Here is a 23,869-nt window from a genome sequence, read left to right as displayed (position 1 = left end):
AACCTGTGGGAGAGGGGAGTACAGAGGAAGGGAGAAGCCAGGGCACTTCTCTCCCCTCTCCCTTTCTGTCTTGGGTGAGCATTCTAGAAACAGCGGCATCTGCTCCAGATAGGCCTGCTGGTGACCTGACCGTGGGCTCTGGGAGCCCACCACTTCCCTCTGTCCCTCCAGCCTAAAGGCGGCAGTGGCTTCCTGCCACCAAGTGTGGGTCACCTCACCTTCCCATGTTTGGTTTCTCAGCTCCTTCATCACCTGTGTAATCAAGGCCCCTATTAAATTCCCTTTGGGGTAAATACCTGACAGAGTCCCTGCTTTCCTGGTTAGACTGACTGATAGCCTCTGCTTACAGCCACATAAAAACGCTTATGCAACTCTAGATGGCAATATGGAAAAATTGAAAGAGGTAAAAATATGAAGGTTTTCTTAAAAAATGGTACAAGAGTATTGGTTATTTGGTTTTAATATATATATAAAACTGGTATCAAGAATATAATTTAAAAGAAAACAAGGTGAATCTTTATGAGGAAAAGGTTGGGGAGTTGTGAGTCCATGACAAAACATCTAAGGAAACCAATCCTTGTACTTTCATTTCTAAAAACATCTTAATTTGGAGAAACCATGGCCACAGCCACAATGATACCAGCAGTTCCCCTGAAAGTACTGACGGTTACCTGGTGCTGAGTGACTTGCTTATTGACGAGCTCACATAATGTATCCCTGCAATGCTGAGCAGGTCACTGGAATGCCCCAGACCACCTGCAGCCCTTGTCACCGTGGTGCCAGCTCCCATCTCAACTCAGTCTCTGGCTGGGAACCCATTTGGGAAATGCCCTTGGAGGAGACTGGGGCCCCAGACTGCTGGGAAGAGGAATAATACATGAGAATGTCAAAACACTGTGAAGACTTTATTCAGCTACACTCACCACGCATCATGGCGGCAACGTGTGTACGCCCAGGTGCTGAGAGGAGGTGGGGCTGTCTTATTTTTCCACCATTTTTAGAGTTTCTCTCTCCCAAGAGGCACAATTAAAATAAAAAGAAACAGACTCCGTGAAACCAGATGGTAACAATACCAGAAATTATGCTGGATTTCTGCACAGGAACTCAAATAGTCTCTTGCACTGAATTCAACACTGAACACTGTGGCAGATAATCAAATGCTCAAGTGGGGAAGGAGGGTCTTGGCCTTAGACCAAACACAGTTTGGTGGTCTGTTTATAATATTTCAGCCTGACAACACTGTATGAAATAGACCAAGAGGCTTACCACTGTAATGGGTACTTTCAACCCCAAGCCAAAGATGATTTAAAGCCCCAGGGAAATGGGGGTGGGGAATGCAGTAAAGAGAAGTATTGAGGGCTTTAAGAGAAACGCATGTCTACTTTGCAAACCCTTGAGTGGAACATCTCAGCGTCTGAATCCTGTTTACCATCACGCATACTTGGAAAACTAGGATTCAATCTACAATGGTTCACATCACACAAGACCAAAAAGTGTTTATTGTCCTGCCTTATTCTGCCAACCATTCTCCCCTCCCTAAAAAGTTGACATCAGAGGCATCACTTTCATCCCTGGGTGCTAGCTGACTATCTCATAAGACAACTGACTACTCAGGGAAATGGCAATGGACCAGAGTGTGAGCTAACAAGAAAAACTACGCCAGATTCATGCAAAACACAAACAAACAAACCAGCCCAGCATGAGATCAAGAGACCTGGTCTTCGCTCTGGCTTTTCCCCCAATTCACTACAATCTCAGGCAAGACACCGTACTCCTCAGGGCCTCAGTTTTCCCATCTGTTAAGGGGGTTGGACTAGCTGACCTGTGAAGTCACTTCTGACCAGAGGAGTAACTATTGTATGGCCCATGTTATGGCAGGGACCTCAACATATTGACTACACCCAAGTAGAGGTTCAAGTACGGAATTGACTGTCTCACAGCTCCTAAGTAGCAGAGCTGGAATTTCCCACAAATCTGTCAGGCCCCAGACTCCCTGATTGTCCCCCTGCACCAGGAGAGGCTCCAGGATTCAAAGTACCAGATTTCTGGACATGCCCTTCAAAGTCCACCTCTCAGTACAACGAAATAGGAGGGCCCCACCCAGAGCAGGGTGAACCCTGACTCTAGCTGCTTCCATGTGACCTGTCACCACTCCCTCAGAGCGGCCCTTCACTTGACCTGGGTGTGCCCCCACCACAAAGGCAGGACCTGCACAAGCAGGCCCTCTGTGCGGCGGTTGCGCTCGGGAACCAAGACCCTGCGTGCCTTCAGGAGCAAGAACAGCAGCAGAACCCAATGCCTCCGATGGCTGGTTACACCACCAACTGCTCCCCTGGACTCGCGCTTCCACATGCTCAAGTCCAGCTGGTGCCCCCCATCCCCCTTACCGCTGGGCTGCTTACTGGCTGGGTACCTGGGCCAGGGCTCTGTTTGCTCATCTACTTCCAGGGGTTGTCACAGAGATGAAATGAGATCACAAATAAGAAACTGCTCTGTAAACTAAAATGCTATACATAGGAAAGGTCATGATGCTGGCATTTCCCCTTCCAGGTGACAGTATGGGAAAGAGCCAATTGTCTTCTGAGGGATATAGTGACAACACTTGTGAGCGCACACACACCATGGGCATTTGCCTTTGAGGTAGGAGCGCAGTAAAAGAACTACAGGAATGGCCTCAGTCCCTGCTCCTCCATTAATGCATAAATGGCCCCTGGTCACCTACAGAAAGAGGAGTAAGACTACTTGCCAAGCCTCCCCCCAGGGCTGCTGTGAGGACAGAACGATGGGAAATTGCTCTGCAAACCATAAAGCGTGCTATACACCATCCCACCACGAGGCTGCAGTTGCAGAATGTCATAGGCAGGAGGAAATCTGGCTAATTTTCCTGCTATTCTAAGTCACCAAGAGGCTTAAAGGGAAGAGAAAAAGGAGGGGAAAGGATAGTTCATTGAAAAAAACAGCAAGGTAGCAATGGCTGTCTGGCAGGGAGAGCCGAGGGGGGTCCAGGGATGAGATCATTCTGTGGGCGTGTCTCTCATTTCTCTGGAGTCTCCCAGACTGGCTTCTTCAGAACTAAAAAAGTAGCCATTTCTCCCCTCCTCCAAAGCTCATTTTGTAAGAGAAAGCTGTTGGGTGTGCTCATACTCAGGGCCATTTGCTTTATGTCAAATGCTTCATTTGGGGGTCTCCTAGTAACTCTGTGGACCCGGGTGCTGAGGGATCCTGGGGAAAGGGCCCGCCCTTCTCGGGGTTCACTGGGGTCTCTTTGTGGGTGGCCCTGACAAAGGCTCTGTCCATTACCACAGGCTCCTGGTGCTCATGGACCCCAGGTGCAAAGTGCTACAGGTAGCTGTGCCCCTTCTCAGCCCAGAACAGCTGTGCCATCCATTCAATGGGTGTTCTGGAATAGCCTTCCCAGCAGCACTGAGCTAAAAGTGGTGTCAAAAAGAAGCAAAATACTTCTGTTTCCTTTGCCGCTGCTGCAACCACACAGATGGACAATTTTGCTGCTTTTGTGAGATCCCTGCCCCCCGCCCTGTTTTTCCTGCTCGTCTCCCTGTCTCCCAGGTGCTTTCATGTTCACCTGGCCTGGGCCTTACTCTCCACCCAAGTGTTGTTCCGGTGGCTTCCCCAGCTGCCACCTACCCGACAAGGAAAGCTAAGAAAGAAAAACCGAGTCTGTCCAGAGAGGCCACTTCCACTTCCATGGCTAAACAGCTAAAAGTAGTGTGTGCCCAGCCTCCCAGCCACAGTCTCTGAGAATGAGTTCCAGGTTGGGGCTCCAAGCACTTCTGATTTTCAGAACTTGGCAAATAGGGAGCAGAAAACAAACCCCAGAACAGAATCACACAGATGATTCTCCTCCTGCGATAAAGGTGATAATGGGGATAAACTAACACGGGCATAAGCCCTCCCCCCTCCCTCTACACATTTCTATTTTTACTCTCCTAGATGAGCTTGAGTAATCATGTCTGAGCTGTCAGTCAGCCGGGCGAGTAACTCTAAGAACTCTTGATCTAAAGGATGGCTTCCAAAGGGCCTGGCTTGCTCCGCCTGTTTCGGTTAGGGCTGGCATCACCGCAAAACAATTTCAAAGCACAGAGACCATAAACACAAAATTAAAAGGTAAAGTTAAAAGGGAGGAGATGTTTACTGGAAACTTAAGTTCTGCTGCCCAGAAAATATAGGTCTTTTTTTAAACACGCACACACAATGCCTCTGCCACCCACCTTAAGAAATATGTACTTTGCTCTATATATGACTCTTATCTGCCCCTGATTATGCTCAGCTCGTGACCATGAGGCCTGGAATAATTACTGCCAGAGAAATAACAGCCTTGGCCACAGCCAGAGCTGAAGAAAGCCAGTCCTGCATTTACTGGTGATCACCCAACCTGCTCAGAGGACAAACGTGAGCTTTGTGACGCACAGATAATTATTTCCATCCATACCTGAAATGCAGCTACCGCTGAGAGAGTGCCAGGTGGCTACTGTAACCAAGAACAATCATATTACATGGTATTTCTCAGTTCAGAAAGAAAGGCTTTTCAACTGAAACTATGCAGGAAATTAAGGTGGGCAGATGGTAATCATCAAGCAGGGGTCTGGCAAAGACCACTCCTCCCCTGCAGGAAAAGATAAAAGCTAGAGGAAAAGTTACTCCTGAAAGCAGGGAATTTTAATGGGGACAAAAACAAAGTCATTCCTGCTAGCAACGGGGTGCCCACTGGGACTGTTCCCCAAAGAATCGACATCATGTTAGATGGGGAAGACAGGTACCATTTCACAGCAGGCCAGGGTGCCTACCTTTCACTAGCTCAGGCCCTCATTCCTTGGTGCGTCTGTCCCATCTCATCCCCACCCCCCTAGTGCCCCTCCTTGTGAACCCCTACATACTCACCATGTGACCGCAACACGGAGGTCTTTATTACTATTGTGCCACCCCCCCCATAAGACTGTAAGCTCCTGAGGGCAGGGGCCATATTTTCCATTTCTCTGAGTGCCTCGCTCAGCTTTATAAATATTTGTTGACTGATGAATTCCTCATCTGACTGAAAAACAGCAACCTACCCAGTCGTATGTGTCTACCCCCACACCTTAAGTCTGCATCTCATTTTAAACACTCCTCAAGCCCCAGTCCCCTCAACCTGGGAAACACTTCTGGGTTGATGAGCATTCACAAGTTTTCTTCCCTCCTGTAGCTCATCACACCAATTAAGTATCCGCCTTTGCATTCCCACCACCACCACCACAACATGCCTTTTCCTCCACCTGAAAGAGATTTTCGAATTCTGTTGCCCTTCCCCTCCATGTTTAATCTGGACAGCTGGGCCCCATCAGCTTTCTTAGGCTGTAGGGAAGGATTCCTTCCCGGGAACCACCAACAGGGCCCAAACAGGAGCTTCAGATGCTACAGCTGATGAAGTGGGGAGACACTCTCAGCCCAAGGCCGCGACTCTTTCACCGGAGCATGAAGAGCAGCACACATACTCTCACAGCCCCTAGATTCCACCAGGCATTGCAGAGGATCTGACGCCACGGGGTGTCAGCGCTGGCCAAGGCCTCTGAATTTCATTAAAAAAACAAAAAACAAAAAAAAACAAGAAACATGTGGGTGTGTGTAATGGGCTTTTTAATCCCTTCCCGCTCCACCCTTGCCCTCGCATCATCCCCCACTTAGTACTGAGTCTCCGGAGCGGAGATAACCAACTGTAGCCGGCTGCACCACTTCAGGGCTGTTGCGAAACCGCTGACCCAGAGACGGGAGAGGACGGGGCCCCAAACCTCAGGGCAACGCTCACCAACAGCAGCAACGATTACCAAAGCAGCATGCCTCTAGAATCCCGCAATTTTTTTGTTTTTCAGTGTGCATGTACTTTTTGTATTTCTTTTTTTAAAACCCAACCACTATCACTACCCACCCCCCCTCCAAGAATAGATGCCTGAAATGCTGAACCACAGCTTTACATAAGTGTGGGGCTGTGATGCTCCATTCTGGCTACATGCCAGAATCACCTGGAGATCTTAAAAAATACAGATTTCCCAGGCCCCATGCATAGAAATTCTGAATTAATTGGTCTGAGGTGTGGTGTGGGCATCAGAATTTTTATAAGCAGCCGGGGCTGAGAACCTTCTTACGGTGAGCCCAACAATCCAATGTGAATCATTAAGAAATAGGAGTCCTCGCTGCCACAGCTCACCTTGAACCTCAACCCTCTTTCCATCCTGTCTTCAACTGTGGGCCCCAATCTCTAGCCCCCAGAGTGATTATATAGTGATCCTGAAACCATCTAGATGAGTCAGAGTCAGTCATTTATTTGAATGCAAGCTCAAGAATTAGAATGTTTAAGGTGGAGAAACTTTAAAATCCTGCTAAGCCAATGCCTTTGGTTTGTACAGAAGGAAACCAGGGGCCCAGGGCAGCAGAGTGACTCACCCAAGGTCATGAAGCTGGTTCACCGTGGGCCAGGCCCAGAGCCCAGGTCTTCACCTCCAGCTTTCTGTCCCGCACACTAGAGAGGAACCACCATGGTGGCAGACTCCTGGCAAAGCAGTGGCCATTGTTTATTTATTGTTTGCTTTCAGCAGCCATCCTCATCCCTGAGCGTGCTGGTCAAATCATAATCCTCAAAGAATATACTTGCTGGCTGGCTGAGGTTCCTGGAAAAAGCCATTAGCGAAGAGAGTCTACCCCAGTTTTAAAAGGGTACTCTGTTGAGCTGCGGGGCTGAGACCAAATGCCAGCATTGGATTTTGGTTTCTTGTGGATAAGAGAGAGCTGATTGTTGGTTTCAAAATTTCTAACCGACCTGTGAACACAGCTCCCTTCCTTCCTGTACTTTTACGGCACCAGGGTTAGAACGCAGCTGGTACCTAGAAGCACAGGCTTCCTGTGCTTTGGGCTCCATGAGAAATCCTCTTTGCCTGCAGACTGATTTCCCTATGCCTGGGAATAGGGAACAGAACCTCATGAGGTGGGCCTCACTCCAGCACTGGCCTGGAAGCTCTGGGCAGGCAGAAATGTGTATCACTGCCCAAGTCAGCATGCATTTACAGCTCCTGGACCAGTGTCTGCTCCCCCGCCGCCCCCACCCCAACAACAATTAGAGATGCTCAGTAAATACCTGATGAATTAAACTATGACAGAACTATCAATGAGTTCATTAAGAAATGGGCCACCTCTGAAAGCAGAGCATCAGATGAAAAATTAGATTTGTCCCCCAAGAAAATACACGCATCAAGAACAAAAGGCAAAATGCCAAGGAAGAGAGGGCAGAGAGGGGCCAACCTCCAGCAAAAAGTGGACTCACTGGAAACAGAATGCCAAGATCCCAATTCCTTCATGTGCACATTTTTTTTTGTTTGTTTGTTTTTTTGTTTTTTTTGTTCACTTGCTGGTTATACACTACACGGAAGCTGGGGTCCCTGATAATCATGAAGAAGAAGACCAGTGTAGGTTGTAGGAGAAGGACAGGAAGAAATGGTACAAGTTTGGTTCCACGTATTGCTGGGATATTCCAGTATGGATGCTCAGAGAGCAACTGGAAACGAGGGCCTCCAGCTTTGAAAAACTACAAACCTGGAAGTCATCCCTACAGTGACACCCAGAGAGAGAGGACGTAGTTTGAGCTGCAACTTTGATTCAGCACAGCTGGGTAGAACGAGGTCCAGCACATGGTTCAATTTTCTCATCCCTGAAGTTAGGGCCGATAGACAAAAAGTAAAAATAAAAAACACAGTGGCCAAAAGATGACATTAAAAAAGATTCTTGGATCAAAGTCCCTTTGTGAGTACTGTTATTTCACCCTCCTCTTGACGGTAACCACTTCCCACATGAGCCCCAGTAAGGCAACCGTGCAGCCCACAAAAGAGATAGAAATATGACCACACTTCCCTCTTATAAACAGGCGATGGTAAACATCTGAGACCACTGGTCCACAACCGTGGTTAAACAAAGGGCTGGGGGCGCCCTGGAATGGCTGTTGGGCCTCTCTCTCCCCACACACTGATTGCCCCACTGTGAGTGGTGAACTTGGGCCATTAACTTCAGAACTGAAGCTGATCAAACAGAACCAGCCTCACCCTCGGACGATTTAGTTCGGTTTCATGCCCAGGCTCACCTAGCCACTACTTCTGGAAACTGAAGAGTTTTCAAGTAACTGCTTTGTTTCCAGACCCACGCTCACAGGTACCTCTCTGTGGGGGACCACACTCAGAGGGCAGGAGGACACAGTCCAATGCTTACAGAGGTGTGCAACCCCCACTTCGCCACCTCCCCCCACCCACCCACATACAATCTCACCTCCTGGATCAGCAGTGGTAATAGACTCTCTTTTTTCAACAATAAAAGCAAAAAATGCAACTCTTTCAGTAAAGCAAGGAAAACATGGAAACCTCAAATACCTGTAATTAGCTTTGAGCTGTTCCCCAGGGTCCAGAGTTATCCCAACTCCTAGATCCATAGAAAAATGAAACACGACGCCTTGGGGCCAGCTCTGTTTTCTCTGAACTGGAATAGAGCAGCATTTGCAGACCTGAAGTCAGTTATTAGCTGACTGTGACAGAAAGACTCCAAGGTATTCCATGTCTGCAGAAAGTTCCATCAGAGAAAATGACAACAAATTATCTAAATCAGCTAGCACTTTGTTTTTAACCACCAAACATTTATAGAATTCTGATTTCTTCATCTATATGCTTTCCGAGAAAGTTTCCGGTAGATTCAAAGCCAGTGAGGTGCAGAAAGACACTAAACATGAGATTAAATTGCACATGGTTGTGAAGCTAGAATACCACAAACACCCTTTAGAAAATTTCCCCTGGTTGCAGGAGGCCCGTGGCTCTGTACTCTGCCCCCACTCCATACTCAAAGGCAGGCAAGTTCTTAGTCTTCATTTTGTCAACAGGAAAATAAGAATGGTGGAGGGGTAGAGACAGAAAGCTGAACTGTCTGAAAGGACCTGGCTTGAGTCACAAATATATCATCTTCAGGCATATCCATTTGTGTTCCTGAGCCCCAATTTCACCCCTCTCCCAAAGCTGCCCTGTGGCAGACAGCTGCAATGCACTCTGTTAGATGCTCCAAACACACTTGTTTCTCCATCTCAACCAAAAGCAACATGAGGGCAGGAACTGGTCTCTGGTTGGTTTACCACCATATCCTCAGAAATTAGCAAGACGTCAGATAAGTGTTCAGAAGTCTACTCATAGAAGAAGGAAATCAACAAGCAATCAATAACTATTCATTAAAATTTACAAAGTGTCTGGCATTGTATTAAGTGTTAAGTACATCCAAGAAATGGCCTGGATCCTTGACTTCAAGAGGCTTATTACAATCCATTGTTTCAGTCATTGACTGCATGTGACACAGTACAGGCCAAAGAGATACAAGGAGGTTTCTGGGGAAGATTTTTCTTCCTGGATGGAGAGACCGCCCCCACTCCCCACCACCACTACCTCTCCTCTGCCACAACACACACACACACACACACACACACACACACACACACACACGGAGAAGCAGCCTTTTCTCTGCTCCTGGATGCAACTCAGTAACAAGAGTAATGCCTGGAGCAGATACAGCCATCCTTGGACTATGGCAGGTGAAGTTTGAAGACAAACTGGCTGAAGATGGCAGAGCAGAAAGATGGGAGGCTCCCAAGTCCTTGCTGGATCAGAGAGGGATTACTGCAGTACCCAGGCATGAGGCACCAAGGGCCTCCAGAGCAAAGGGGCAGGTGGCAATGGTGAAAAGAACTAGAACTCTAAACACAAAAGCAAGCTCCAGCCTTACCCACAAGATGGCTTGGTCATCTCCATGAAGCCCTGGGCCCAGTTCCCACGCTGACTATCTGATGAGCTAAAACATAAATCATTAACACTCCCTGCCATACTCACCCACACACATACCTCTTTATTTGTGTGGGGTGGGGGGGGGTGGTTAGAAAAAGGGGTGGGGTGGGGATAATGCATTTTGTTCTATTTCTAGAACACACACAGCCACAAAGGATGACAACTAGAGGACCACAGGATCAGCTGAAGTTCTCCAAGCTAGTGCCACGTTTGGTTTGAATTTTCATTTCGCTTTTCTCAGTCTATGACTGGTCTGCTTTGTCACCCCGGCTGCTCTCCTTGGAGCTCATCAGACAGGATCTAACCCACGGTAACAGTCTGGTTGGAAAGCATAGAGGACTCGAGTCTCTCTCCATACTTCCAACAAATCATCTGAGGCGAGAGAAGGGCGAGGCTTGGATGGTTTTGCAGAACGAATCCTGAGAGCATCAGGCAGGAGTGAAACAGTGCAGTCTTTCCACATTCTCTGCAGAATTCCATTGGCAGGGGGGTTATTTGGGGCCACGTGCTCCACAGAGGCCCTGGCACATTCCATGCATTTACCACAAAGAGAAAGAAAAGGCATGCTTGCTGTTATTTTTAATTCCTTCCTCAACGCCTTCCAAAATTCTTCAGCAGAAGGATTATCCACTAACTCCCACCAGCTCCCAGCCAGTAGTATATCTTTGAGGCCTTGGCTAAATTGGAGCAGGGGAACAGGAGAGGTCAGCTCACAGAAGTCTCTGCTCCTGGCCATCAAACACCATCTAGGTTATACTGGGCCTTGTGGCATCTCCTGGGTTTCGAAGGGACACGTCCTGATGAGGATGCAGACATTCTAGAGCAGGTGAAGGTCCTAGCATGCCCTCACAGGCACCCCCACTTCCCCCAGACACACCCCACCTCTGCCTCCCACCTTTGTCCCCTTCCCTTCAGAGCAGCCTCCAGCAGTTAAGTAAGCTCTAGTGCTAACTTTACTAAGTTAGATGATCTCTAAGTTCTCACCTAGTTTTAAAATATGATGCTGCCAACTTGCTGAATGACCTTAGGCAACTCATTTCATTTACACTAGCAGTAAATAATCCTACCAGTCCCTTATACTTTATCAGTGGCACATAAACTGGCTCATCTAATCCTGCCAGCTACCTTGGTCAGGTATCATGATCCCTGGCACAGAGGCAGGGTGACTATTCACCCATGTTTGTCTGGCCAGGCCAGGTTTATGCCCACTTTCGGGCCATAATTAGTAACAGCGGTATCCTTCTCACTCTTATAATTGTCCTGATTTGTTCAATAACTTACACAGCCTAGATTCTAGAAGGGGTAGAGCTTCGTAGGCAAGTCCAGCTCTGTCTCTTACCATGAGAGCTTCAGAGGATGAGAATGTTCACCCTTTCTTGGGAAACCTGGGGGCAGACAATCAGGGTCAGAAGTCAGAGACCAGAGTTCAGGTTCCTGTTCTGCCACAGACACCTCAAAGCCTCGACCTCCTCCTCTCTCAGCAGGGCTGACTCCTCCCTCCCAGAGGACTGCAGATGCCTAATGAAGATCAACCAGTTAAGCGATGGCCCACCATGGTGTCTGGCATATAGTCAGCACTCAGTCTGTGGCACACATACCAGGATCACGTGATCTGCGACAGCTCACCACAACCGACACAAATGCTTGCACGGGCAAAGCAAGAGCATCAGCTCGCCGAAGCCTCTGGTCCCAGGCCCCAGAGCACACATGCCTGAGTTCCTATTGAATTCTGTGCATCCTTGATGATTTTTCTCTGTAAAAATCTAAGTGTGCACTTGGAAGCCTTAACCCCATCTCTGTTAGAAAGGATTTTTAGCAATACTTTAGAGTCATCCTCCATTAAAATATATTAGGTGACACTGCAGAATGTTTTACAGTCTGCAAAATGCTTTTAGTGCACAGCTTATCTAAGTAAATAACCTCAATAATCGATGAGCCTGCAGTAGAGACTTTAGATATTTTTGCAGATTGCAGCGTAGTCTGGAATTGGGAAGCCTGGCCTAGATGTTTATCAATGAAGAAATTAAAAACTGTGACCAAAGACATTCCACACAGAGGCTCTGTGCCAGGCACAGGGAAGACCCAGAGAGAGGCCAAGATCTGACCAAGAGGCCTTTGCCTGGGGAGACCAGCCATCTGCATGGAGCACAGTAACACTCCGCTCTGTTTCCCAAGGAATCCATGGCAAGAGGTTGGCGTGACTCACTAGCTAATTACCTGGGCACTGGGGCTCCCACAGTCCTCCTGGCTGTACAACTCGTCTTCTCTCCTGACAGCAAATAAAACACTATTTTCATGCTGGTCCAGACATAGCCTCAAGCTGTCCGCATGGTGGTGTAAGGGATTACGACTCTGACCTGGATAACCCAGGCAGAAAATCTGCTCTTACCGGCCATGGGTCAGGGAGAAAATGAAGCATGCACAGAAGAGTGGCTTCAGCCATGCCATTCCTGCTTTAAAACTCCTGGGTGCTTACAGAGCAGGCAAGGTCCAAACGCCAAGCATGGCCAACCAAAGCCCTTGGCAGCACCCTTCTCCAGCTCCTCTCTGGCCACTTCTGCTTCCATGTTCTGGCCACCCTGGACTGTCCTGCCTGCCCCAGACACCAGGCCCTGCATGCTCTGTCTAGCCAGGGCTCCATGCAGCCTCACCCCAACTCCCACACTCCTGTCCATCCTTCAAGGTCCTGCTTGAGCATCACATTGTAGGTGAACCCTTCTGACTCCCCTAGAAAGAGAGCCGCTCTTCCTCTGGGCTCCCAAGAAACACTGTTCAACCATTATGAGAGTTTTTCCCATGAGCCCACTGTAGCTGTGGTCATTGCATCCCTTTTTGCCTCTGCACAGTTTAGAGACAGGACTTCATTTCTGTACCTCCATACCTCCTGAGGTCCAGCACAAAGTCAGTGCCTAATACATGTATCCAACAAACAAACAGATGGTCAGTTGTCTAGGTCTCTGCTCCACTCCAGATGGGCAGCTGCAATACATATGTATCACCTTCTCCCTCATCTGCATTCACTCTGATCTGGGTTCAAGGAGAGGGGAAGCAATCTCTCAGGAAGTCCCCACCATCCTATCCATATAATGGTGCCACACTGAGAGAATGGTGTTAAAACTGGGCCTGCCTCTCTTTGCCATTAGTGGGTCCTCAAGCATGACTACGTATGAAGGCCCCCATCATATATCGCAGTTCAAAAATAGAAATCAAGGTAACAAACTTAAACAGAATGTGCTCTATTTTCCTATCTTGAAAGATACCTTAATATAACCAGAAAGGTCAGGTTTGGAATTTAGAATTCTCTGATTCCTTGGTCTCACAATAGCATGTAGACACTCAGGGACAAGTGGCCCTGAATCCCAGGCCACCTGCAGTGTCATCCCATACCTGGAAGGGTTTCCTGCACACCCATGTGAATACCACAAACCCGAGTTCCATATGATTCCTCCATGCCCCGGTCAGCACATGGCAGGCATGCTGCCCATGGTCAATGCTGTCTTCCCTCAGGCACATGGACCTGGGGACAAGGCCCACACAGGGAAGTAGGCTCGAGACCTCTGGGGCTGGGAACTAAGGCCAGGGCCCACAGTGTGGTCTGGAAGGGGGAGGTGCAGGCTCTAAAAGGGCCATCCTTGGCCTTACAGCTCTGTCCCATGGAAACAAGCACCTCCAGAGGTGGGCCACAGCAAGGTCTTCTCTGCCAGAGTCCCCTCCTGCACATTGCTAAGGGTGGTCAAGGGGCCCACTGCCCACGTCTATGTATAGCAGAGCCATGAGTTTCTAGAGCTGACCATTCTCACTTGCCAGCCAAGCCAACAGGTAAGGTAGTACTTCAGAGAAAGCCAGAACTACCTTCCATCCGGGCCTCTAGAAACAGCAGCAACAAAAAACATCATACACTTCCACACACTTACAGGCAGGCTATCAGTGACAAGTGCGTGAGTCACCGCACGTCTTCTTCAGGATCTTACCCATCCCCCGCCCCAGGAGCACTGATTCATCAAAGCTTGTTTTCAATACTATTATTTTTAGTCAGCCAAACAATTTTAAAATGATGATAGAAAGGGGGAAGGGCAGAACCACCTAAGAATATGAACTGTTTCTCTTTTAATAGCCGGCCAATCCCTAAATCAACAAGTAGCAGGTTGTGTGCTCTTGGTATGCATAGGTTGATGGTAGATTCTGTTACTATGTAAACCAAAGCTCTCAAAATGGTGAGCTCTGAGAGCAAGGGGTGAGGGTGGGGGTCCCCTACTGGAATTAATTCAGTCAAATTTCCCCCTTGAAAGGAAAAATGAATGTTTAATGAGTACCTACTAAGTGTTGTGAGCTACAAATATCAGCCAAGTGCTTGATCTATCTTACCTCATTTGAGTTTATTTATATGAAGGAGGCGTTCCCATCCCCATTTTACAGATGAGAACACTGGGGCTCAATAAATCGATACGAGTGTACCCAGGGCTGCCACATGGCTAGTAACTGGCAGACTCCAGCCCAGTCTGTCAGACTCCGGAGCCCTCTGCCCTTTCTTCACTACTGAGCTCTCCCTGCCCACCCAGTGCCCCCACCCCCACGCCGCCTCTGCTCCCCAGAGGATATTTTAAGAATCTGTTTGGGAACAGATAAATGGTAACACACAAAACTTAAAGGTTAGCAGAACAAACTAACTCACTCTGCTCTCCTGTGCACAGAAGCAAGGCTCACCTTGAGTCTGAATTCAATGAGGATAAGAAAAACTATACAAAGGGGGAGATTTGAAGCAAAGGGGGAAAAACCCAATTTCAACCTTGTGTGCCTGCTTTCAGCCACTTGTAACTACTCAAAAAGTCCTTTCTGGATCCATTACTCCACATTTGGGCTTAGCCCAGAGGTGATTTTTTAAGGAAAAAATGCCTTTTGGCATTTTTGAGCTGTGACAGCATAAAAACAGACCTTTAAAAAACACACACCCAAAAAGCATTACTACTCTCAAAAGTCCAGCTGAACAGAAGAAAAGGTGACACCTCAGAGCTACAACTTGGTTTGGCAGCTTGTGATGCAACGCTTAGCAGCAAAAATGACCAGATCTGTGACTCTGTAGGTTTCAAATGCAAATCCTTACACCATGTTTCTTAAACAATTCTCTCATTAAACCCCCAGCAAAGCCCTCAGGAGAAAAATGTGCCAGATGTAAGTGGAGAAAGCCATGTGATACAGAAAAAGTACTATTTCGGGAGAACTCACTTTTCATTTCCTAGCTGGGGTTTAATCTCGTAACCTCCACACTGCCTAACAAAAGGTGCATGCTTACGCAATCAAGTACAGTCTTTCCTTATATAGGTATTTGAAAATAAATAAAGGAAGCTTTCTGGGTAAACTCTGGCATATGAGCAAACATTTTCCACAGGTATCCTCTCTAATGCCTACCTCTTACATTTCACCATTTTTAGGCAATTGTGGTCATTAGTTTAAGTAAACTTCCTGCTCTGAGAATAGCCAAAAATAGCAACAAAGAAAAAAATTGCTCACTGCATCTAAAGACATATAGCCTCCACATCTTTACCTTAGTGTTCAGCTATTTTTATATTCCTTTATAGTTAAATTTCACTGATTTTTGTCTCACAAGGGAGAGGTATGGAAGATAGAGGGAAAAAATAACCAAAATTAAAGACTAAATTATGGTTCTATTACTTTTATTTACATAAATGAATTGGCACCAGACTGATAGGGTCTTAGGACATTAAAAATTAAGAAAGATTTGTGATTCATTGATCACCTGGATTTGTGCAAGTGGAAGCTTCTAAAATGCTTGCTTGAAAACTGCTTTAGAGGTTGAAAGGTCCTCCCATTGAACTTATCCAGTCTATTTTCCAGTTGAGAAAATCTGAGGCCCAGAGATATTAAGTTACTTACCCCAGGTCACACAGCTAATGAGAAACAACTAAGTCTAGGACCTACTCAGATCTGCGTACTCCTCCCTTCAAAATGACTCCCAAAAACCAGGTTTATAACTAATATTTCTTTGACAGCATTTATGAAGAGAAAAGACCTGCTAAATAAACTTTAGCCTAGTCCAGAATTGGCCAAACCTCTTAATTAATAGGCTTCTACTGTGTTTACATTTTAAACTGGTTCTCTCTGTCCAAACCTTCTGCAGCAGCGTGCCACGGTGGCAGACTGCTGTTTACAGGAGAGGCCCCCCGATAATCAACAGCAGATAGTGTGACTTGTGCTATAGATTTGTTATTTCTAAAACTGTTAATTAAGCCAAAACAAAGAGTAACGTTACACATACTCTCTTACCCTCATCAGGAGTCAATAAACTACAGAGCTTGGGGGATTTGGCTCTCTGACATCAAGAAAACAGTACTTACAAATTAACCAGAGTGAACACATACACCATTATTTACATGACACAGAGCCTGTGCTGGAAGCTACAGGAGGGCAGGGACAGTGGCTGCCTTCCTCACTATTTTGTCCCTACTACCTAGCACAGGGCTAGGGCGCACTGAAGGAAACCATGGAAGTGAAGTGACAATTTCTCCTGGAGCCTTTGTTCTAAAACATGGAATAGAATAAAATTAGGGTGGGGTTAAAGATGGCCGCTTCCAGCTGTTCACAGGAACCATTGTGCCTGGAGATTGAAGGCTTCATGGCCCAAGAGCGTGTCAGTGGTCAACAGATGATTCCTGGCCCACACTGGGGAGACGCTAGTCCCATGTAACAACGGAGCACCAAAGCACCAACCACTGGTGTCTGCAGAAGGCTAGTCGCTCTGCCATGCCCCCTTCATGTGCAGCAGGCTGCTTACATGACAGTCTTTCTGGGTTCTTCTCTCCTCAGGTGTAGATTTAGGGAAGGGGGCAGGTTGATTTTTTCTTTTATCCTCACCTGAGAACATGCTTATTGATTTTAGAGAGAGGGGAAGGAAGGGAAAGGAAGAGGGAAAGAAATATTGATCAGTTGCCTCCTGTACACTCCTTGAACAAGAATGGAAACTGCAACCTAGGTATGTGTCCTGACCAGGGATCGAACCTGTGACCTTTTGGTTCATAGGATGATGCTCCAACCAAGTGAGTCAAACTGGCCAAGGCTGATTTTTTTTAAATAGGTCAATACTTCAAAGGAGTCAAGGACAAATATTAACTAGGGCTATTTATGAGCCTGGTTGATTGAGAAAGCTGCATTCCACCTTAAAGAACATAACTGCACTTACAGGAAGCTGAGGGAGAGGTGGATAAGGGAGGTAGGAAAATAAGGTAATGGGAATAAAGTCTGATTTCAATTTTTAAAGCAAGTACTGCTTGGTTCTATTTATTTTATAAAGGAGTGTATGTAGAATAATGGCTATATTGTGCATCAAATGACATTAAAATCTTATACATTAACAAGTAAAAATTAATGGTCGCTCAGTCCATTAAATCGTGTTAATTTTATTTCCATTATAATAATACAGCAATTACAAATTTACATCATTAAAACCAATATTTATTTTTCAAGAACCTCATTTTAATTGGATTCCTGATGTGATTAGCTTGAGCCAAATTCTCTCAATTTCATCTTCTTGCATTTCTCATCAGAACTAAATGACTACTGTATTCATTGACTTTTTTTCTTATTATTAGAATTGTCATTTAAAACTTTATACCCTTGTGAAGACTTTTCAAAATACATTATTAAAATTCTTACACCTGTACAAAAATTCAGGCTTAAAGAATGTTTTTTCAGCAAGTGTTAAGCACAGAAATGAAAGACCAGGTCTCATCAAAACTCTGAAGTGCTTAGTACCCACAATCATCTCCAAGTTGTCTGCTTTTGATTGACACTCTCTGTTATGGTCTGAGATAATCTATCTAAAGTCACCGTTCCCACCAAGGAAACCTGAATTTCAGGTTTGCAGTAGTACTAAGTTATTTTTTTACTTCCAAGGGAGAACACTTGACCGCGGAGTAAAATACTGCTCAGGGATCACCAGCCCTTTGGTGCAAGCTATACGGTAACATATTATATGTTGATAGCAGTGCTCAGTTTAGCAAAAGGCAGAAGATAAAGATGTCATTGCTTCCTTCTTGTAGGCAAATATCACCACATACCAAAAGTGCTCATGCTCATACTGCAGTCCAGAAACCTCCTTTGGATCGTAATTCCTGTACTCCTCTGGTATTCCACCTCACACTGATCCCTTCCTCCTCTTCCCCTCTCGCCACAGAGTTAATGGTCTACCCCCCCCCCCGCCCCCCGTCTCTGCACTTTGTACATCCCTTTGCAGCAGCTCTTGCCCTGTATCTTCGGGCAAGTCTGTCTCCCACTCTAGAGAAAGGAGCTCCTGGAGAACAGACACTTTACCTTGCTCATCATAGTGAGCATTTAATAAATGATTACATAATTTAGTAATGAATGAATGATACACACAGAGGGCTAAGCATAACACTTATGTCTGTCAAACTGCCTGGTTTACAAAACACTTCCACAAGTTTTATCTCATCCTGATTTTACAGGTGCAGACATGAAGGCTCTCAGACTTTCATTGAACTCTTAAATCCACCCAGGTATTAAAATCACAAGATCCGGAGGAGAGAGATGGCTATCATTATTTTGTTTCCTAACATAGTGACTTTACAGTATTTAAAACACTCATCATAGGTCACCCTCCCCCCAAATAAAAATTCCACTCCATACTAGAGTTTCTGTTTCTTTTGATGGCTGGGACTAAGAAAGAAATAGTAGTTAAACAATCAAATAATGCTCTATTTGTGTTTCCCTTACTGAAGTGTAAGCTCGTCACAGGCAGGGGCCATCTCAAATTTATCTCTGCATCCTCCCCTGTTGCCTGGAATACTGACTCAGACATGAGAGGGCCAATAAATAACAATGAATCAACAAACTCCAACTCAAACATTTAATTAAGAACTGTGAGCAAGGGGCTGTCTGCAACATGCATTGGCCCAAACATTCCCCTCCTGGGTGCAACAGCAAGTTCTGGGGTTCCAAATGTCAAGGGAAGATCAAGCTGGTTCTGGGTTCAGCCATGGCTCCAAGCCAGCCCCAAAGTTAGCTACTTGTCCTGTGGGCCCCTCCTCTTCCCAGCCCCTGAGTGTGACTCTTCTAATCAAGGTTAACAAGCAGCCTTGGTGATAGGTCTGTCCTCAGAAGTCTGAGAAAGGAGTGTTAAAAATGAGGATCTTTCCCCCTTTTCCCTGGGGTGAGGGTAGCCTGGCAAAGCCCAGGTAGGTAACAGGAGGAGGCTGTGCTAAAAAAGAAGCTCAAAGCAGTAGGAGTTGATGTATATCAGAAAGTTCCCCCACTTTCCTCTGGACTTGGTGCTTTGATGCAAGAAAGCACAACTTCCCTTCCAAACAAACCAGGCTATAAGCTTAGCTGAGCTCATAACAGCTGTGCCAAGGCATGGGTCCTATCAGCAGAGCACAAGTTATCAGAGTCCATCAGAACAGTCATGTTCAGTGTGCCTGGCTCCTGATTGCTCACATAACATGCACACACTTCCTCTATTCCTCAGTGGCAAATACTGTTCCATTCTTATAAACTGGCCAGGAAGACACCTGCAGCTTTACTCAGGTGCTCACGCAGGTGAGGAGTGAGATTCTGTTCTACAATTTGTCTGTGTTCTGCCCGTCCTGCCAGACCTCAGCGTGTCCTGATAGCCTGTGTCGGTGTATCTCAATCAATCTCTCACCACTTCCTTGGCACTGGTCTCTTTAACATTCTTGATATCAATAAGCCTGTATCACTCCAGCTCTTCTGATCACCGAGACAGGTTAGAGCTGGTGTAACAGAGAAGCAGGGGTGTGGTCTGGAAGGTCCTAACATACAGCTATAATTGCCAAATGTTACTGTTGCTGCTCATGGTTACATATTAGCCAAAACACTTGTCAAAATCTCTTGGGACTGAGGGCTCTTTAAACCCCAAGGTCCAGATCTCACAGAGCACTTTTAAGCACCCAATGCCCCAACCCTCACACACAGTAGGGTAACTTATAAAAGGCAGTGTGGAGAAAGCAGACAATTTGACAAACAGCACAACAACCTACGGGGCTTAGCACACACATCGATATCACTAGCATGAGGCCAGCTAACCACCCTCCCAAGACGTGGCCTTTAGTAGTCTGCCTGAGACCAAAACAGCAGCAGCTGTTGCCAAGGGAGACAAGGTGACCCAGAGGCGTGGGCACAAAATCCAGGGATGGAAATCCACTTTGTCTGGATCCACCCAAGCAACTGAGTTCCCCTAACAGAGAAAAGATGTTTTTTAAAAATCTGCCTTATCAGTAGGTGCTTGTCAGGCAAGTAGAAGATGTCCCAGTCCTAACAGAGTGCTGAGAGACTAGGGAGCAAGTTAACTTAAACTCTCAGAAACATCCAAAGCTTCATATGCCTCAGACTACAGAGAACCTGGGAAGAGGAAGAAGCAGGACAAAGCTGTGTTCACCCAGGGGGCAAGCTTTTACCGAGGCAGGGGGAAAGCAAGGCCTCTCTCCGTCAGGCTGTGACCAGCCCGCAGGCTGAACATTAGCAACCTTACCAACAGAGATCCCCACTGTCCCCCCACCCCCACCCCCAGTTAACAGTACTTTAGCATTCAACAAAGAATGTATTCAGAACCTTCAAAGTAAACAGCAGCAGGGGGCAGGAAAAGGGCACACTGGGTCAGAATCCCATGTCTACTGTAGCCAGCCTTTTCACCTCTCCCCTCTGAAGTTTTCTCAACTTTAAAAATGAGATAAATCGTAAGCCTAACTGCCTTATCTGTTTTCCAGGATTTTCTTTCTTTCTTAATTTCATAAAACCACGTGAAAGTGCTCCATAAACTGTAAAACACTTTACACAGCTACTCACTTTATAACTGATATCATTTTTTTTTCCTGTTTCAAGGCATAAACCGCTTGCCCTCAATGCACCTGGGCAGCTAAAAAGGCAGGTTTCAAAAACCCCTCCTCAGGAGGGAGAAGTAGGACACACATTCACCCCGCCCACCCGCCCCACCCCACCAAAAGGATAGAGAAGAATTAAGAACCAGAGTTGGGACCAGAACCCAGGGCTTGCTGACCATCACATCACACCACCTCCTCTGAAGTCAGTTCTGGCTCCAGATCACACGCCCGGAGCGCACTTCCCAGACAGCACACCGCCTTCCCTCCCCCTTTATTGACTGGATCCACCCAGTTAAAAAAAATATATATTTTTTAAGTCAGCGCTCCCACCATATGTGGCATTTATTTCCAGAGGAGGTCTACCCTGGGTTCCCAGGACAGATGTTGCTTTGTGCCTGCCTGACACGGCTGGCAGCCCTTGTACAGCTGCTCCAAGCAGGTGGCCAAGGATGGAGTCCACTCCTGGCCCAAGAGCAAGGATGACAATCTCTGTGGGGCTCAAGCCCTAGGCACCCTCCACATATTCCTCTGCAGCCTAGATCCCCAAGGCCATTACCCCCTCCCCACTACATGTACTCCCTTGGTACAGAGTCCGACTTTAGAGGAGGCTGAGAGGGAGAGACGGGAGAACAAGGTGCCCCCCACAACACACACCCCAATTTCCAGAGAGGCAAGGAGCAGCTAAACTAAGAGAAGGTCCCAGGGATCGTAGAAAAGTCGCTGACCCCTCTATCAGCCATCTGTGTGCTCCCCCTGACCCAGCAAGCGCGATGAGGTCCGGACAGATGGCAACGCGCTTTGGGAAGGAGGGCTCTGCAGGAATGCACCGGCCACCGCGAGGCCCACTTTGGGGTGCGTTGTGTTGTCTGGTCGGCTCCAGGCCTCCTCTGGTCTGCATCAATCCGAAATCTCAGACTGAAAGGAGGGCAAGATACGGTCGGGGGTGGGTGTGGCGGTGGAACGGGGCTGAAAACCCTACTCTCTGCCACTTGTCTCTCATCTGAAAGAGCACTGCACTGCGACCAAAGTGAGTGTGTGCAGAGGGGGGCGGAAGACTGGCACAACCAAGTCTAAAAATACTCGATAAAAATGCTAATCCCGAAGGCAAAGAGAGAACGAAGAAGGAATCTGTCAATCACAAGGCTCCCGCTCCTCACCCACAGCCCCAGCTGTACCGACTACATTCCTGTCGAGGAGGAAAGACGTGGGGGCACAGGGCTGAAGCAAAGAAAGGGAGACACACCACCACCGCCCGAGCGCGGGCCGCGGGGGCGGGTGACGGCGGCGGAGGAGGGGCTCCCGCCCGCCGAGCTGAACAAAGCGGGCCTCAACTTTGAGTCCGAAGCTCCCCGGTTTGGGGGCGGCCAATTCCAGCAGCACCCCCCTTTCCGGGAGGTGAGAAGTGAGCGAGAGGTCTGGGAGGGAGAGTGCCGTGGGGAAACCCCAGGCTCTGACTCTTTGCAAATCCAGAGAAGGTTTTGTTTGGGGTCCTCTTGCTGCCCGCGCTCCCACCTCCGCCCTTTACACACAGACACACACGCACGCACACCAGCCCTTCCCACCCAACCCCACCCGGCCGGCCCCGTAGCACTAGGGGTCTGGGCCAGCGCGCCCCCGGGCTCGCTCGGGCCCCCACCTGGGGATGGTGATGCACTTGGTGTTGACGTTCTGCGTGGTGATGGCCTTCTCCAGCTCGTCCAGTTGCCCCGTCTTCTTGAGCTTCTTGACCAAACTCTTGACCGCCTTCTCACACCACTTCTCCTCCTGCCCGTTCTGCTCGCCCTTCTTCCAGCCCAGCAGGCGCTTCACGATCGGGGGGGTGAAGGGCAGGATGGACGACATGGCTGGGGAAGGCGCGCGGGCGCCGAGGGACGCCCCCGGCGGGGCTGGGCGCGGCGGGACGCCGGGGGCGCAAAGGGGAGCTGGGCCGGGGCCGCCCAAACTTCCTCGCTTCAACTCTCGGCGAACTTGCCCGTGCTCCGCGCCGGGCCGCGGCGCTGCAGCCTATGGGGCTCCCGCGGCAGAGAGAAGGGCGGCGGGGGAGGCGACCGGACGGACTACAGCGGCACCGGGTCGGGCAGGCCCCGAACACGGGGCGGAGGCGGCGGCCGCGAGCCTCAGAGTGGCAGAAGAAAGTTTGGGTTTCCGCACCGGGTGGCTGTTTGGGTGCCGCCTCCAGGAAGGAAAGTCCAACCCACAGCCAAACTTTGCTCGCCTCGATCGCTTTGATGCGCAGATCCCTCCGCCTCGGCAGCCTCGCCTCCTCGCAGCCCTCCTACCTCACCGCTCGCTCGCTCGCTCCCTGGGCCGTCCTGGGCCGTGCGCCGCGCTCCCGCTCCCGCTCCCGCCCGCTCCCAGTCTGTGTTTCATGCAAATCCGCGTGCAACCTCCTTTCCAAGCGCTGTCACCGCCCCCTTGCCGCCGGGGCTCCCCGCCTCCTCCCCCGCGCCCCACCACCTCCTTCCCCGGGCGCCCTGCCCGCCCCCAGCCTCCCGGAGGGCGCCCGGCCTCCCCCGCCCGGCGCGGAGCACGCCCACGTGGGCGAACGGGGACAGCCGCGGGCCGAGCTGGAGCGCGTAGGACCCCGCGTGGCCACGACCCGGCGCCAGGAGGAAGACGTGGGAAAGAAGAGGCGAGAGGGGCCCCCGGCGCAGAACCCACCCTCGGGAAGCTCCTTTGGAATTGCGGGCCCGAAAGAGTTAGGCTTTCAGCGAATGGGCGCCGTCCGGCCAAAGGCTGGCGGTGCACCCCAGGGCGGACCCGGGTCCAAGAGAGGGCGCGCAGAAGGCTGAGGCCCAGGAAGTCGGGGCGCGCGCTGATCTCAATCAGGGGCCTTGGAGGGCACCCGCGACCCCGGGGCTGTCTTTATTCTCTTCGCAGAGATCACACAGACTGAAAGCCCTGAGACTGTGTGCGAAGGAGGGAGTTGGGGGCAGGGAGAAGTGGGCTCTCAAAAGTGGACATTTGGGACCCTTAGTGACTCCCTGGATAATAGTTGAAGCGAGGGGTTCCTTGGGCCTTGTGAATGAGTGCCCAGTAGAAAAATGGACATCGAAGACATCTGCTGAGTTCATGAAGGAATGAATAGGGGCGCTTTACAATTTATCTTCAGGAGGAAATGACATTACAGGGTATTTGGAATCTTATGATACA

General features: G+C 48.6%; 1 protein-coding gene across 1 annotated transcript in view; it reads right to left on the bottom strand.

The window, feature by feature from the left end:
* The window catches only part of SMAD3 (SMAD family member 3), a 113,375-nt gene extending 90,302 nt beyond the window's left edge, over positions 1-23,073 (bottom strand). The window contains exon 1 of the mRNA XM_090270811.1: positions 22,353-23,073. Coding sequence (XP_090126937.1) covers positions 22,353-22,558 — 206 coding nt within the window. The 5' untranslated portion in view covers positions 22,559-23,073. The remainder of the gene's footprint in view (positions 1-22,352) is intronic.
* Positions 23,074-23,869: the final 796 nt, after the last annotated feature.

Source organism: Furipterus horrens, unplaced genomic scaffold, assembly GCF_987537825.1.
Source record: "Furipterus horrens unplaced genomic scaffold, mFurHor1.1.pri manual_scaffold_3, whole genome shotgun sequence".
Lineage (NCBI taxonomy): Eukaryota > Metazoa > Chordata > Mammalia > Chiroptera > Furipteridae > Furipterus > Furipterus horrens.
The sequence above is the reverse complement of the archived record's forward strand: the minus strand, read 5'-3'. Positions and strand labels throughout refer to the sequence as shown.